The 17,077-nt window shown below is 42.8% G+C and overlaps 1 protein-coding gene across 2 annotated transcripts in view; it reads right to left on the reverse strand.

Moving 5' to 3' along the window:
- Window positions 1-17,077, reverse strand: part of rnf144aa (ring finger protein 144aa) — a 58,813-nt gene that overhangs the window by 15,610 nt on the left and 26,126 nt on the right. Inside the window, exons 2-3 of one of the 2 annotated variants that reach the window (XM_038967884.1) lie at window positions 7,410-7,560; window positions 1,652-1,756 (exon numbers count right to left, since the gene is read on the reverse strand). In XM_038967884.1, coding sequence (XP_038823812.1) covers window positions 1,652-1,756; window positions 7,410-7,544 — 240 coding nt within the window. In that variant the 5' untranslated portion in view covers window positions 7,545-7,560. Of the gene's footprint in view, window positions 1-1,651; window positions 1,757-7,409; window positions 7,710-17,077 lie in introns of those variants that run through there. The other variant, XM_038967885.1, reaches the window with a different exon arrangement.

A 17,077-nucleotide genomic window follows, 5' to 3' on the forward strand; every position in this document is an offset into this window, starting at 1 on the left:
TCGCTGCCAAAGGTGCTTAAACAACGTAGTAGTAAAGGGTCTGAGTACTTAAGTAAATGTGATATTTAATTTTGACTTTTTTGCAAAAATGTCTAAAAACCAGTTTTTGCTTTGTCATTATGGGGTATTGTCTATAGATTGAAGAGGATCATCCGTCTGTGCTGAACAAAGAGGGAGCCCCATACGCACTGAGCCTGGCCAACCATCTGTAAAGAGAGCAGTCTTTCCTCAGTGAAACCAAGAAGTACTACGGTGCCGAGTTGGAGGTCCAGTGCAGAGGCTGCAAGGGGGTACGTATAAAGCTGGGTGGAGAAATAGAGGGTACAATGAATTACCTGATGGGAGGGGACTTTCAAGTCTTTAACAAAACTAGTGTTGGTGACTGCAATCTACTTCAAGGGCAAGTGGAGAGAGGCATTTGAGGAGTCCTGAGAAGATCAGGTTCAAAGTGAGCAAGATTTAGAAACTGCCAGTGGAAAATATGAAATTTGCATTCAATGTCCACTTGACCTTCATCCCTGATATCAACTTCCAGATTCTGGAGATGCCCTATGAAGGAACCAATGTGAGCATGCTCATTATGCTCCCTGATGAGGGCTGGAGGAGCAGCTCACATATGAGAACTTTGCGGCGTGGACGGGGCCAGTGAGGATCCAGTACATGGAGGCACGAGCATAACATCCACAATGTAAGTTGGATGAGACCTACAACCTGAATGACATTTTGTCTAGGACGGGCATAGTTGACACCTTAGTCTGGTCTAGCGACTTCTCAGGCATGTCGCCCGATGACGACCTGCAGTTGGCTGGAGTGGTGAAAAAGGCCTTTGCAGAAGTGAACGAGCAGTGCACCAAGGCCGCTGCCATCACCGCTCGCTTGCTTGAATAATATGACTTATGTTCTTCTTTTTGGAAACCTAAAGTACACACCTTCAAAGCCGACCAGCCCTTTTTGTTCTTCACCCGCCACAACGACACACAGAAAATCCTCTTCTGTGGCAACTACTGTTCCCTTAAGGCTTGGTCACATGGTTTTCCTTGATGATCTGATGGTACACATGTAATGCATTGTGCCTCACTATGAAATAGTCAGAGTTACCCTACTTTGTAGTGTCTCCATAGCCAGGTCCCGGATCTGTTTGTTCTTGCCAACTCCATTGCTCAACGTCAAGCCAATCATTGGCATGACAATGAATGACAAGAAGTTGATATGATAGCACAAACAGACCGGCCCTCAGGCTAGTTTCCCCATCATCTATCATGACTGTGTTGTGTCTGTGTAACCTCCCTGTTGTCGTCTCGATATGAACACACTTTATGAAAGAGACTTCTGTCAATTCTGCATCGATTCTGTTTTGTTGCTGTAAAACGCAAGCATCGAGTCCAGTAAAATCAAATGCAATTATCCTCCAACTTGCCACAACTTTGTGTATTGTGATCATGAATTCACTCACATGAATTATGAAGATGTGCGTGTTCTGATGTAAGAAAGGATTTCTTACAATTAAGCAACTGTTCACTGGAAATAAGCGCCAGCTGAAGTGTGATGGTACAATACATGACTGTTTTTCGTTGAATGTATCAATATCATAATTGTATCTTCCCCTCAATCAAATTATTAAAAGTAAAATACAAATAGTTGGAAATAATACCTCATTTTCCAATAAGTGTCCTCGTTTTGGACAGGCAGAGTCTGGACAGCTAATAGCAGTTTCAAGGCCCTCTTTGATCAGGAGTTCCACATACTGCTTCAGGCACTGAAAGAAAAAAAAAGAGCATAACATTGATCTCATTCTATGGCCAGAATCAGAAAATGTGTAGGCATATTGTGTGGTGCGATGACAAACTCCACTGTGCCTCTCCCTCTCTGAAACCCATAGTAGATGTTCTCTGCTTTCTTTATTTACAGTGTCTGGTTAGCTGAAGAGAAGCATGCTAACCACATAACATTCTAATGAAAGTATTTTTTTAATGAATGAGATAATGATAGAGGGACTTCTAAACTAAGGCTCCTCTCAGCTACAAGATGAATGCTTGTATTGTGGTACAAATCCTGCCCATTCCCTATAAGCAACTGCAGTGAACATTAGTTTACTCCCAAACTAAAAGCCATTGCTCTTTCATAGCTCTGATTGAGCTCCAGTGAACAGGAACGGTATAATCAAAACTTGTTAATGGCGCGATGCTTCACTGTTCAAATAGGCCATCGTCGTAAAATAAGTACAGCAGACCTGATATTTATCACTGAGTTATTGACTTTTTATGCCTCATTATTTTTACGGTTCCGAAAACAAATGTTTTTTCATGTTTTGTATTTCTCCCACTCTCCAAACACTGAGTGGCAAGAGAAATAGCATGATTCATATTAAGGCGGAGGATGAAAGGGACTGAGTTTTCAAGCATGTTTAGACATTTCCCATGCTGGGAGAGTCATGGCTGTGGTATCTGTACAGCACTTCGAGATATTAGCTGATGTACGAAGGGCTATATAAAATAAACTTGATTTGATTTTTGATTTTGGTACCAGCTTGCTTGTCAGGTAAAATGTCCATTTGCCTCTCTGTCTTCATGCAGGACATCAGTCCAGATTGACTGCAGGAGAAATGTAGTTCAGTGGAGTTTAATGACATGTAAACACTGGAAGATACCAGTTATATTTCTGTACATGCAATGCAAACAAAATAGCAAGATCAGGAAGTCGAGAAGGGATTTAAAGTTGCAGTGAGATTTCAGATTTACCCTGGTAGATGGACCATGGACTTACGTGTGTAGGAGTTGCTCACTCCCAATAGGTCCTAGATCTAAGTATTAACTAAGTATGTGAGGTACAGTGGGGTCCGAAATTATTGGATCCCTTGATAAAGATGAGCAAAAAAGACTGCATAAAATAAATAATAGAAATACTGAGATGTATTGTATGCACATTATTTTATATTAATACAATTGCTCAGAGAAAGAGATTGTTTAAAAAGAATCAAATATCAAAAAAACATTATCAAAATTATTGGATCTCCTGATTCTAATACTCCAGCAGCCTCACCTTGTGAGGATAACGACACTGAGCCTTGAATATATTTTATGACATACATGATTTTGTTAACTAGTAAATAGTAGCCTACAGCAAAGTGTGTTCAAATCATTTCTAACTTGTTAACAATTTCTGCTAGTTATTTTTTGCTACCATGTGGGTTTTAGCTTGCTTGAGCCTGCTAACTGAGGAGTGTTAATTCACCTGTTTCCAAACATGTTATTATTATTTTTTTTTTACTAGTTTTTTTTCTAATCTTAACAGGAAAATGCCACGGGCACTATCTGATGTGTGGAGACATTTCACTGCAGCTAATGTAGAAGGAAAAGCTGTGTACATTTGCAAATACTGTGCCAAATCATGTGAAGAATGCAACAAAGCTGCAGAATCATCTGGCCAAGTGCATAAAGTTGCCTCAGCGGTCACAACTAGCAACTTCTGACAAAAGTCCCTCTACTTCTATTCGAGGTGAAAATGATGAATCAGACACCTTATTGATAGCAACAGCTCATGGTCCTCCTGGAATCAGAAGTTATTTTGACTCAATGGAGGGACGCAGACAGAGAAATGCTGATGAATGTCTTACTCGAGCTGTGTATGCAACTGGTTCACCTCTGATGCTCACAGGCAATGTGTATTGGAAGAGATTTCTGAATGTTCTTCGCTCAGCATATACCCCTCCAACCAGACATGCTTTATCTACTCATTTGTTGGATGCAGAGTTCAAGTGAAGGTCAAGAAAATCATAGAGAAAGTAGACTATTGCAATCATCTCTGATGGGTGGTCGAATGTCCGTGGGCAAGGAATAATTAACTACATAATTTCCACCCCTCAACCAGTATTCTACAAGAGCACAGACACACCATTCTCTACATTGCAGATGAGCTGAAGGCAGTCATCAATGACCTTGGACCACAGAAGGTATTTGCACTGGTGACAGACAACGCTGCGAACATGAAGGCTGCTTGGTCTAAAGTGGAGGAGTCCTACCCTCACCTCACATCACATCCATTGGCTGTGCTGTTCATGCATTGAATCTGCTCCTCAGGGACATCATGGCACTGAAAACAATGGCTACACTCTACAAGAGAGCCAAAGAAATGGTTAGGTATGTGAAGGGTCATCAAGTTATAGCAGCAATCTACCTCACCAAGCAAAGTGAGAAGAATAAGAGCACCACATTGAAGCTGCCCAGCAACACCTGTTGGGGTGGTGTTGTCATCATGTTTGACAGTCTCCTGGAGGGGAAGGAGTCTCTCGAAGAAATGGCCATATCACAGTCTGCCGATATGGACTGCGCCATCAAGGGGATCCTCCTGGATGATATATTATGGGAGAGAGTGGTAAAAGCAGCCTTAAACTCCTGAAACCTATAGCAGTAGCCATTGCGTGGATTGAGGGAGGCAATGCCATCCTGTCTGATGTTCAGACTCTGCTTGCAGAAGTAAGAGAAGAAATCCATACTGCCCTGCCCACTTCACTGTTGCTCCAAGCAGAGTACACCGCAGTTCTGAAATACATCAAAAAGCGTGAAGACTTCTGCCTGAAGCCCAAATACGCCACAACATACATGTTGGACCCCAAGTATGCAGGCAAGAGCATCATGTCTGCTGCAGAGATCAACAAGGCCTATGGTGTCATCACTACCCTGTCTCGCCACCTTGGCCTGGAAGAGGGCAAGGTTCTTGGCAGTCTGGCGAAGTACACTTCCAAGCAAGGGCTTTGGGATGGAGATGTAATATGGCAGTCGTGCCAACATATCTCCTCAGCCACCTGGTAGAAGGGACTTTGTGGATCTGAGGCTCTTTCCCCTGTTGCCTCCATCATCCTCCAAATCCCACCAACATCAGCCGCCTCAGAGCGCAACTGGTCCTTGTTTGGGAACACACACACCAAAGCACGTAACAGGTTGACAACAGGGTTAAAAATTGGTGGCCATCCAGGCAAATTTTAGGCTTTTTGAGCCTGACAACGAGCCAAAACCAACAAGGTTGGAAAGTGACAGTGAAGATGAGGCCTCAGAGTCTGACGTTCAAGAGGTGGACATTGAGGAGGTCCAGGGAGAAGACATGGAAGCCTAAGAGGAAGACAACCAAAGCTTTTGTTTCTTGAATATAATTTTACAGATGTATGTTGAAAACTTTTTGGGGAGATGCGATGGATCATTGGGGATCATTCAATAGTCCCTTTTGTTGTTCAGTGAAATCATCCCATGTGAAGAGTCAACTCATTTAATTAAAGTTCAATTCGTAACTAAATCAAATCAAATTTATATTGGAAGGATTTTATCATTTGCAATTATGTCTACTTAAAAGATAAGGTAAAAGGTTTATGTTTCTGTCTCCATATGATATGGTAAATATATCTAAACATAATATTTACTAACTTAATATTAATTTGCATATATTTCCACAGAAAGTTTACACCTCTGAATATTCCCCAAAATGTGCAACCTGAGCTGCATGTGGGACATAACTTATATCATAAATATGACTGGTGGAGTTATGAAGATTAAACCTGTTCTCTTTGTTGTTTTGTTGTTTTCCCAATTAGTACATTTGAGTTTAACCACAATATGTATTGTATTATTTGTTCTGTCTTTTCTGGTGGATTAAATTGAAATCGCAACAAACTTTCTAGGTCTCGTTTTAAAAATAGCCATATTTGAGAGATTATTTCCTTTTCAAATAACTGAAAGTGAGACGTTGTAATCTGAATAAAGGGGAAAAGGCCATTCTTGAACATGGGGTGAGACATTCTTATTAATTTGCTATACAGAATCTTTACAGATCCTTGATATCCTTCGTCTGTGTTAATGGAGTGCCCTCTTCAAGAATAATTAAAAAAAATTAAAAAAGGTTTTCAAGTCCAGAGACTGATTTTGTGGTCAATTAACCATTTCTTTGTGGATTTTGATGTATGCTTTGAGTGAATGTCTTGCAGCCAAGCTTCAGCCCACCCACCCACACAGTGCATTGGGAAAGTATTCAGACCCCTTGACTTTTTCCACAATTTGTTACGTTACAGCCTTATTCTAAAATTGTACAAAATTATACATTTTTCCTCAATCTACACACAATACCCCATAATGAAAAAAGCAAAAACAGGTTTTTAGAAAAACCTTATTTACATAAGTATTCAGACCCTTTGCTATGACTCGAAATTGAGCTCAGGTGCATATTGTTTCCATTGATCAGCCTTGAGCTGTTTCTACAACTTGATTGGAGTCCACCTGTGGTAAATTCAATTGATTGGACATGATTTGGAAAGACACCTGTCTATATAAAGGTCCCACAGTTGACAGTGCATGTCAGAGCAAAAACCAAGCCATGAGGTTGATGGAATTGTCCGTTGAGCTCCGAGACAAGATTGTGTCAAGGCACAGATCTGCAGAAGGGTACCAAAAAATGTATGCAGCATTGAAGGTTCCCAAGAACAATGGCCTCCATCATTCTTAAATGGAAGAAGTTTATAAAACGGCAAGACTTGTCCTAGATCTGGCCGCCCGGCCAAACTGAGCAATCGGGAGAGAAAGGCCTTGGACAGGGAGGTGACCAAGAACCCAATGGTCACTCTGAATTCCTTTGTGGAGATGAGAACCTTCCAGAAGGACAACCATCTCTGCAGCACTCCACCAAAAATCAGGCCTTGGTAGAGTGGCCAGACAGAAGCCACTCCTCAGTAAAAGGCAAACGACAGCCCGCTTGGAGTTTACAAAAAAGACTCTAAAACCATGAAAAACAAGATTCTCTGGTCTGATGAAACCAAGATTGAACTCTTTGGCCTGAATGCCAAGCGTCACATTTGGTGGAAACCTGGCACCAGCCCTACGGTGAAGCATGCGGGTGGCAGCATCATGCTGTGGGGATGTTTTTCAGCGGCAGAGAAACTCCCCAAATATAGGTGTGCCAAGCTTGTAGCATCATACCCAAGAAGACTCGAGGCTGTAATCGCTACCAAAGGTGCTTCAACAAAGTACTGATTAGAGGGTCTGAATAGTTGTGTAAATGTGATGACTTTTTATTTTTAATGCATTTTCCAAAATTTCTAAAAACCTGTTTTTGCTTTGTCATTATGGGGTATTGTGTGTAGATTGATGAGGAAAAACTGACTAGTTTTGCTACTCTCGTGTCCTTATATCGGTTGTTAGATGTAAACCAGGCTTACTTTTTTTACTCAGTTTGTTGACTTGAATATGAATTTGATTAAGATTTTTTTTTTTTATTACATTTTGTAATCTATAAAAAGCGGTCATTTAATTTTGATGACGGTCTTCAACCATAAATCGGCGGTTACACGATTATACAATTACTGAGCCAGCCCTAATGCATACAGAGGACATTTTGACAAGATGGGTAAAAGACGATGAAAGGGCACTCACTAGTGTACAGAAGACACATTGGCACTGCGTGATGGTGGTCATCTGCTCCAGCGGGAACTCTCCAAGGCACAGTTTGCAGGAGACCAGGGGGTCCAGGGCCAGGTCCCAGGTGGGCCGATACCTGGCTGTGGTCATCTTGCCTGGCACAGAGCTGACAGAGACAGAGAGAGAGACAGAGAACGAGGGGAGTTAAAGAAATAGGTTGGCTAATGTTTGTTGTTTCACAGACAACAAAAGGAAACTGATATGATATTCACGAGGTGTGAATGAAGCTAGCTCAATATGAGCATGTATACACGATCTGTCCCCTAATCCAAGGCGTGCACATATTTTCCTGTGATATTATGCATTGGACAAAAAGGCTTAGTGAGTTACGTCCAAGTGAGGACACAGAGACACAGGACAATGCAGAGTGACACCAGCTCTTTGCCTAAACGTCCCTCGTCAGTAACTATCATTTCCGTTCTGTTCTGGTTGCTCACAGACAGAGAATACATTTAGGGCCCTTTAAAATGCGTGATACGGACAGAATCACGGAACCCAGACATTTAAACGGAATTCAACAATAGCATTGAACTTAGTAGGGAATCAACTAATTGAATCACTTGTTCATATCTTATGATAAACTTGGGCAAACGTAATACATTTATGCGGAAACACATTTCAGTTGAATGCATTCAGTTGTACAACTGACTAGTCAGCTGAATGCATTCAGTTGTACAACTGACTAGTCAGCTGAATGCATTCAACTGAAATGTGTTTCCGCATAAATGTATTACGTTTGCCCAAGTTTATCATAAGATATGAACAAGTGATTCAATTTTCCTGCAACTTTCTGAAGAGGCAACGAAATCCCCCCCCGGGCTGTGTATGTACAGAGCGCACATCTACCACTTTGTGTAGCCGTTAGCGATGATGCTAATGAAAAGTCTTCTGGTAGATGAAAAGGCTTTTCCCAAAAAACCTTCTCAATTGAATGTTAACTATAAAGTAGCCTATGCTGACCTGGCAGAATGATATCATGATTATTTGCATCAATCCAATGGGTATTTTGTTTTGAAAACTCTACCATCACATACAAAAACATCAAAACAACATCCCCTTGCTAGGGAATTAAAGGGTAACTACACCCAAAAATCTACATTTCTCAGTTCTCCCAGACCTCAAAAGTGTTCTCCTGATGTGGTTAAAGCTTTGTTGTAGACTTAGAACATCCAATTTAATCGATTTTCTATTATCAATTGTGATTTTCAGAGGGTAAACCTGGAAAAAAAAAACAGGTGAAAACAGAAACCTGAAAAAACGAAACGGAGAAATTTGAATTTTGGAAAAAACTAAACGGAATCAGTAAAAAAATTCAACATTTTATAGAGCCCTAAATAAATACATCTCAAAACAAACAGTCCTGCAGCAAGCGTCTTGTTCCCCCATATGATAAAAGCATTCATATTAAAAAAGTACCCTTTCCAGTCATCTCCTTTCTATTTGGAGAAAGTGGTTTATTTTGGGCCACCTCAACTCTGATTCCCACTCTCTTTCTTCCACCGTGGATGAGAGCGGAGGCGGCGAGATAGAGAGACACAGAAAGAGAGCGAGCACAGAGTGGCTTAATGTCTCTGAGTGTTTACAGGGAGTGCCCCCATGCAGGCAACGTCAACACTGTCAAAATCTCCCATTGCTGCTAGGCAACTGGGGGGAGAGACGAGGGAGATTAGAAGGGGCCGACCAAATAAATAGTAGTTACTGCTTAGACAAGTGAAAGCTAACAGAATAGGGTCCCTCTCAGAAACATAAAAGGGGAAGGAGGTGGAGTAGGAGGGAAGGAGGAGGGGCTGCTGTGGGGGATGGGAATGAGTAAAGGCAGCCCAACGCTGTCTACATGTGCTGCGGGGAGATAACGTGTCCTGACCTGTGCTAGGGGCTGACTGACAACACACTGGCCAGAGTGAGTTGCCCACAGGAACAGTGTGCTGGTATTGTAGCTGTATGTCAACAAGGTCAACACGCTGCATGGGAAGTCACCAAAACCACCCTGTGTCTACTCGACAAAAACATGGAGACAACAGTTGTGGGAATCATTATGTGATAAATTATTATACTAATGATATGACCCCTCCTGTCTCAGCCTCCAGTATTTATGCTGCAGTAGTTAATGTGTCGGGGGGCTAGGGTCAGTTTGTTATATCTGGAGGACTTCTCCTGTCTTATCCGGTGTCCTGTGTGAATTTAAGTATGCTCTCTCTAATTCTCTCCTTCTCTCTTTCTTTCTCTCGGAGGACCTGAGCCCTAGGACCATGCGTCAGGACTACCTGGCATGATGACTCCTTGCTGTCCCCAGTCCACCTGGCCTTGCTGCTGCTCCAGTTTCAACTGTTCTGCCTGCGGCTATGGAACCCTGACCTGTTCACCGGACGTGCTAAAAAAGCCAACTGACATTTACTCCTGAGGTGCTGACTTGCTGCACCCTCGATAACTACTGTGATTATTATTATTTGACCATGCTGGTCATTTATGAACATTTGAACATCTTGGCCATGTTCTGTTATAATCTCCACCCGGCACAGCCAGAAGAGGACTGGCCACCCCTCATAGCCTGGTTCCTCTCTAGGTTTCTTCCTAGGTTTTGGCCTTTCTAGGGAGTTTTTCCTAGCCACCGTGCTTCTACACCTGCATTGCTTGCTGTTTGGGGTTTTAGGCTGGGTTTCTGTACAGCACTTTGAAATATCAGCTGAAGTACGAAGGGCTATATAAATAAATTTGATAGCAAGCAACTGAAATGTGCACTTCCTAATTAAAAAGTGATTACCCTTGATTTGTGGACTCTGGTCTTCCCTTCAGCTCAGTGGAGGCAACCAGGTTTTTTGTGTGTGTGTGTGAGTGAGAGTGAGAGTGAGAGAGAGAAAGAGAGCTTGAGGAGATCCTCCCCTCTATCCATTAGCGTACTACACTGGGCCTGCTTTCATCAGGACAGGCAGTGAGGCTAGCCAGGAGCTCTAAAAGCCAGTACTCTACACCAAATCAGACCGGAGGTGTCAAGAGAAGAGTCACTGGCTGCTCAGTGACTACCTGCCAGGGCCAGCTGAGATGGCAGCAAGTGTAAGCGGAATCCCATTAGCACTATAGATAGCCATATAATTGATGAAATTCTACGTGCATTATACAGCAGTCTTTACAGCGAGAGCCTCTTTGAAGAGGTTGTGTTGTCTGTTACAGTAGTACCAGGTAGATGGACTGCCATAATACAGACCGCGTACTCAATCACAGTACTATAAAGCTTCCTCCTCCCTTTTTCCCACCACCATCTCTGTATTGCTGAGGTTAACAATGAGAGTTAAGACGGACAAAGGAGCGTTTCATAAGGCGAGCCAGACGAGTGGAAAAGAGCAGAATTTTCTTGACAAAAAGGTGGTGCAATGCGAAAGGGAGCACTCCCACCGCTGCATTATTTACAAGGCGGTCCATTATCGCTCAGCGAGAAAAACACACACACATACACACCAAATGCATGATCTCGGCTCCCCGCTTTATGAAATGCACGTCTGGCAGGTCACATGTCGGCACCAATCAATACGCAGGGTTCCGTAAGTGAACATGGTTAACCACTGCTAGACGAGGAAGTTGCCAGTCTTATCATATAGATGAACTAAACGGAGTGGGAGTGATGAGTCTGGTGTAGCAGTCTAAGCTTCCAACCACATATGCCCCCTGGCAACAGGGGTTAGCGCCTGCAAAAAAATAACACAAATATATAAGGGGGAGGGTCACATTTCTGACAACAGAGTGTGATTCTGTGTGTGTGTCTACATTTTGTAGTGTCCCAGGGGGTTTGAGGGCAGTTCCGTCATTCTGTTACTATAACTGCACAGAATGTATCTCTGTCTCTGTCAGTGTTGAACTCTTCCATAACATATTACGTGAGCAGCCTAGATAGTGAATGTGTACAGTAGAGAGTAGGGCTGCACGGAAAGTGGAGCAGTGGGCCTTTCTGAGATGAGCTAGCCAAGTAGGCCATCTATAAGTGGACATATCCTGTCCAGTTTATAATGGGCTACAGTATCCCTACGGTCGCTACACAATTCATCTTCCATCAGAGGAAAATGGGTCATCTTCAAAATGTATAGTCCATGACCCGAGTTATGACATGCAGAAACACATGACAATTCATCGTATAGGCCTAGTCGAACCTCCTTTTCGTTCTCAACGCGTCTGTCACTACACTCTACCAGAGACCACACAATAGCCGAGCTCTGCATTAAAATCGATGCGATACGCGCTGCCATCGCTCGTTAATATCAATATTAAAACGCCTACTCGGCCGCGATGCAGACGGAGACCGGTCAAGAACGGCTCTCATTTGAACCTAGAAGCTTTCTCTGTAATTACATAATGTCGTATCAAACTGGGTTGCGTAAGGTCTATTTATACTCTACCTAGGCTAATGTGAGAGAATGCTTATGGCTGCAGCCTCCCGGAGCGGATGCACTCTGTGTTCCACACTCCAAACGCAGGTTCACTTTTGTGAAACGGCCAAGCCACAAGCCGTCGCTGTGCGTTTGTGCAAAACGCAGAGGCTGTGATGGTGGATAGGTGTACTTTCTCAAAGAGACCAAAGCGCTGTTAAACAACTGATGACCTGCCCCTGGTCAATTCAACCTTTGAAGGACATTTAAAATAAAATAAAAAATAGAAAAAGACACAATGGCTTAGAGATGGAATCAAACTGTATTTGTCACATGCACCGAATACAATAGGTGTAGACCCTACCTGAAATGCTTACTTACCAACAATGCAGTTACGAGAAATAAGAGTTAGGGAAGAAAAAAAATATATATATAAAAAATAAGTAACACAATAAAATGAGGCTATATACAGGGGGTACCGGTTAGTCTAAGTAATTGAGTTAATATGTACATGTAGGTACGGGGGGGGGGGGTCAATGCAAATAGTCTGGGTAGCCATTTGATTACCTGTTCAGTTCAGCAGTCTTATGGCTTGGGTGTAGAAGCTGTTAAGGAGCCTTTTGGACCTAGACTTGGCACTCTGGTACCGCTTGCCGTGTGGTAGCAGAGAGAACAGTCTATGACTAGGGTGGCTGTAGTCTGACCATATGTAGGGCCTTCCTCTGACACTGCTTGGCATAGAGGTCCTGGATGGTCCAGGAACCTTGGCCCCAGTGATGTACTGGGCCGTACGACCTACCCTCTGTAGCACCTTGCGGTCGGATGCCGAGCAGTTGCCATACCAGGAGATGATGCAACCAGTCAGTATGCTCTCGATGGTGGAGTTGTAGAACTTTGAGAATCTGAGGACCCATGTCAAATATTTTCAGTCTCCTGAGGGGGAATAGGTGTTGTCGTGCCCTCTTCACAACTGTCTTGGTCTATGATAGTTTGATGGTGATGTGGACACCAAGGAAATTGAAGCTCTCAACCTGCTCCACTACAGCCCCGTCAATGTGAATGGGGGTGTGCTCAGCCATCCTTTTCCTGATCATGTTGAGGGAGAGGATGTTGTCCTGGGACCACACTGCCAGGTCTCTGACCTCCTCCCCATAGGCTGTCTCATCGTTGTCGGTGATCAGGACTACCAACGTTGTGTCGTCTGCAAACTTGATGGTGTTGGAGTCATGCTTGGTCACGCAGTTGTGGGTGAACAAGGAGTACAGGAGGGGACTAAGTACACACCCCTGAGAGGCCACCATGTTGAGGATCAGCCTGGCAGATGTTGTTACCTACCATTACCAGCTGGGGGCGGCGCATCAGGAAGTCCAGGATCACGTTGCAGAGGGAGGTATTTATTCCCAGGGTCCTTAGCTTAGTGATGAGCTTTCAGGGCACTATGGTGTTGAATGCTGAGCTTTAGTCAATGAACAGCATTCTCACGTAGGTGTTCATTTTGTCCAGGTAGGAAAGGGCAGTGTGGAGTGCATTAAAGATTGCATCTGTGGATCTGTTGGGGCGGTATGCGAATTGGAGTGGGTCAGCGCATGCGCTGAGTACATGTCCTGGTAATCCGTCTGGTGAATGTTGATCTGTTTAAAGGTTCTTACTCACATAGGGTACGAAGAGTATGATCACACAGTTGTCCGGAACAGCTGGCGCTCTCATGCATGCTTCAGTGTTGCTTGCCTCGAAGCACGTATAGAAGTAATTTTGCTCGTCTGGTAGGCTTGTGTCACTGGGCAGCTTGCGTCTGGGCTTCCCTTTTTAGTTCATAATAGTTTGCAAGCCCTGCCACATCCGACGAGCATCAGAGCCGGTTTAGTAGGATTCAATCTTAGTCCTTTATTGACGCTTTGCCTGTTTGATGGTTCATCGGAGGGCATAGTGGGATTTCTTAAGCGTCCGGGTTCGACGCCGATACCGTTTATTGGAGGACCAAAAAAAGCCGATACCGATTAAATCGGCCATTTTTATTTATTTATTTGTAATAATGACAATTACAACAATACTGAATGAACACTTTAACTTAATATAATATATAAATAAAATCAATTTAGCCTCAAATAAATAATGAAACATGTTAAATTTGGTTTAAATAATGCAAAAACAAAGTGTCGGAGAAGTAAAAGTGCAATATGTGCATGTAAGAAACATGTAAGAAAGCTAACGTTTAAGTTCCTTGCTCAGAACATGAGAACATATGAAAGCTGGTGGTGGTTCCTTTTAACATGAGTCTTCAATATTCCCAGGTAAGAAGTTTTAGGTTGTAGTTATTATAGGAATTATAGGACTATTTCTCTCTATACGATTTGTATTTCATATACCTTTGACTATTGGATGTTCTTATAGGCACTTTAGTATTGCCAGTGTAACAGTATAGCTTCCGTCCCTCTCCTCGCGCCTACCTGGGCTCGAACCAGGAACACATCGACAACAGCCACCCTCGAAGCAGCGTTACCCATGCAGAGCAAGGGGAACAACTACTCCAAGTCTCAGAGCGAGTGACGTTTGAAACGCTATTAGCGCGCACCCCGCTAACTAGCTAGCCATTTCACATCGGTTACACCAGCCTAAACTCGGGAGTTGATAGTCTTGAATTCATAAACAGCAGAGCTGCTGGCAAAACACACTAAAGTGCTGTTTGAATGAATGCTTACGAGCCTGCTGGTGCCCACCATTGCTCAGTCAGACTGCTCTATCAAATCATAGACTTAATTATAACATAATAACACACAGAAATACGAGCCTTAGGTCATTAATATGGTCAAATCCGGAAACTATCATCTCGAAAAGAAAACATTTATTCTTTCAGTGAAATACGGAACCGTTCCGTATTTTATCTAACGGGTGGCATCCATCAGTCTAAATATTCCTGTTACATTGCACAACCTTCAATGTTATGTCATACTTACGTAAAATTCAGGCAAATTAGTTCGCAATGAGCCAGGCGGCCCAAACTGTTGCATATACCCTGACTCTGCGTGCAATGAACGCAAGAGAAGTGACACAATTTCACCTGGTTAATATTGCCTGCTAACCTGGATTTCTTTTAGCTAAATATGCAGGTTTAAAAATATGTACTTCTGTGTATAGATTTTAAGAAAGGCATTGATGTTTATGGTTAGGTACACGTTGGAGCAACGACAGTCCTTTTTCGCAAATGCGCCCTGCATCGATTATATGCAACGCAGGACACGCTAGATAAACTAGTAATATCCTCAACCATGTGTAGTTATAACTAATGATTATGATTGATTGATTGTTTTTTATAAGATAAGTTTAATGCTAGCTAGCAACTTACCTTGGCTTCTTACTTCATTCGCGTAACAGGCAGGCTCCTCGTGAGGCAGGTGGTTAGAGCGTTGGACTAGTTAACCGTAAGGTTGCAAGATTGAATCCCTGAGCTGACAAGGTAAAAATCTGTCGTTCTGCCCCTGAACAAGGCCAGTTAACCCACCGTTCCTAGGCCGTCATTGAAAATAAGAATGTGGTCTTAACTGACTTGCATAGTTAAATAAATAGAAATCGGCGTCCAAAATGACCGATTTCCGATTGTCATGAAAACTTGAAATGGGCCCTAATTAAAATCGACCATTATGATTAATCGGTCGACCTCTAGTCCGGGTTAGTGTCCCACTCCATGAAAGCGGTAGCTCTCTCCTTTAGCTCAGTGCCGATTTTGCCTGTAATCCATGGCTTCTGGTTGGGGTATGCATGTACGGTCACTGTGGGGACGACGTCATCGATGCACTTAATGATGAAGCTGGTGACTGATGTGGTGTACTCCTCAATGCCATCGGATGAATCCCGGAACATATTCCAGTCTGTGCTAGCAAAACAGTCCTTAGCTTAGAATCTGCCCAGTTCCATATTGAACGAGTCACTGGTACTTCCTTCTTTAGTTTTTACCTGTAAGTAGAAGTCAGGAGGATACAATTATGGTCAGATTTGCAAAATGGAGTGCGAGGGAGAGCTTTGTACGCGTCTCAGTTTTTTCCTTTGGTTGCACGTGACATGGTGGTAGAAATGAGGTAAAACGGATGTAAGTTTTCCTGTAATAAAGTCCCCAGCCACTAGGAGTGCCACCTCTGGATGAGCATTTTCTTGTTTGCTTATGGCCTACAGCTCATTGAGTGCAGTCTTAGTGCCAACATCGGTTTGTTGTGGTTAATAGCCAGCTACAATAAAATATAGATGTGATACAATTACTGCTGAAAGTGCTTGTTTCCTACTGAAGTGAACTCTCTGGAGCACTGCATCAAAGGAAAGCTGTCATTCTGAGGGGAATTATCCATCGTCTTCCACTGAGGAGGGAATGTGAAAAGAAACAACAAGGTTGGTGTGCATTCAGCCAGAGAGGGAATGAATGGCAGTTGAGATGGTTGGATCCATGCTTATGATGTAACCTTCAGGGAAATGGTTTCTGGGTTTATAATGCAGTGAAATTAAAAATATTTTTTTGCTCTCGCAAATGGCCGTATCAATAAAGTACAGATTGGCTCAATGGTCAGCCTCTATGTTCCTATCAAACTGCCAAATTACATCCTGGTCATCCAAAAGCTGCCACTAACCTCATTGAACGTTTAGCCTCTGTAATCTCCCACTTACTGGAAGTTCGTCAACACCAAACATATATTAGGTTGTGATCATAGTGCGAGTCCAAAGATCGTTCGAGTCCAAACCACAAAACTAAAATGACAAACAGGCTAGGTTCATTCTTAAAAGTCTAAGCTGACATATGGAATTGCTTAAAGATGGTCATACTATGGATCATTTAGTTATTTTATGTAGAATTTTAGGACCCCTTCAGGTATCAAAAATGTTTCATCAGTCGCTATCGACAAAAAGGTCAGTGGGAAAAAGTTGTGATGGACTACTTTCAGGAGGACGGTCGTACCACTCTCTGACTCTGAAAATGAATCAGACGATGAGGAAATCCCTGATTTAGGTAAAAACATTTTAATTGAAGACATTGTAGAGTCTTCTGATGACAGTGATGGGGAAGAAACAGCGATCAACAGCGTTGTCACAGAAGAAATTGACCGGGTTCTGAAATCAGTGGAATTTCTGGTAGAAGCATAGTATGATATGGAGATGAATTCAATTCTGGCGTTTGACTGCAAATGCAGAGGGATTCGAAAAGGGAACACAGAAGGCTGTTGTATAAAACACCTGTCTCCGGATTACATCTTCAAACTATGGGCAACCATGGCATCCATGACAGAG

The sequence above is a fragment of the Salvelinus namaycush genome, chromosome 28 (genome assembly GCF_016432855.1).
Source record: "Salvelinus namaycush isolate Seneca chromosome 28, SaNama_1.0, whole genome shotgun sequence".
Lineage (NCBI taxonomy): Eukaryota > Metazoa > Chordata > Actinopteri > Salmoniformes > Salmonidae > Salvelinus > Salvelinus namaycush.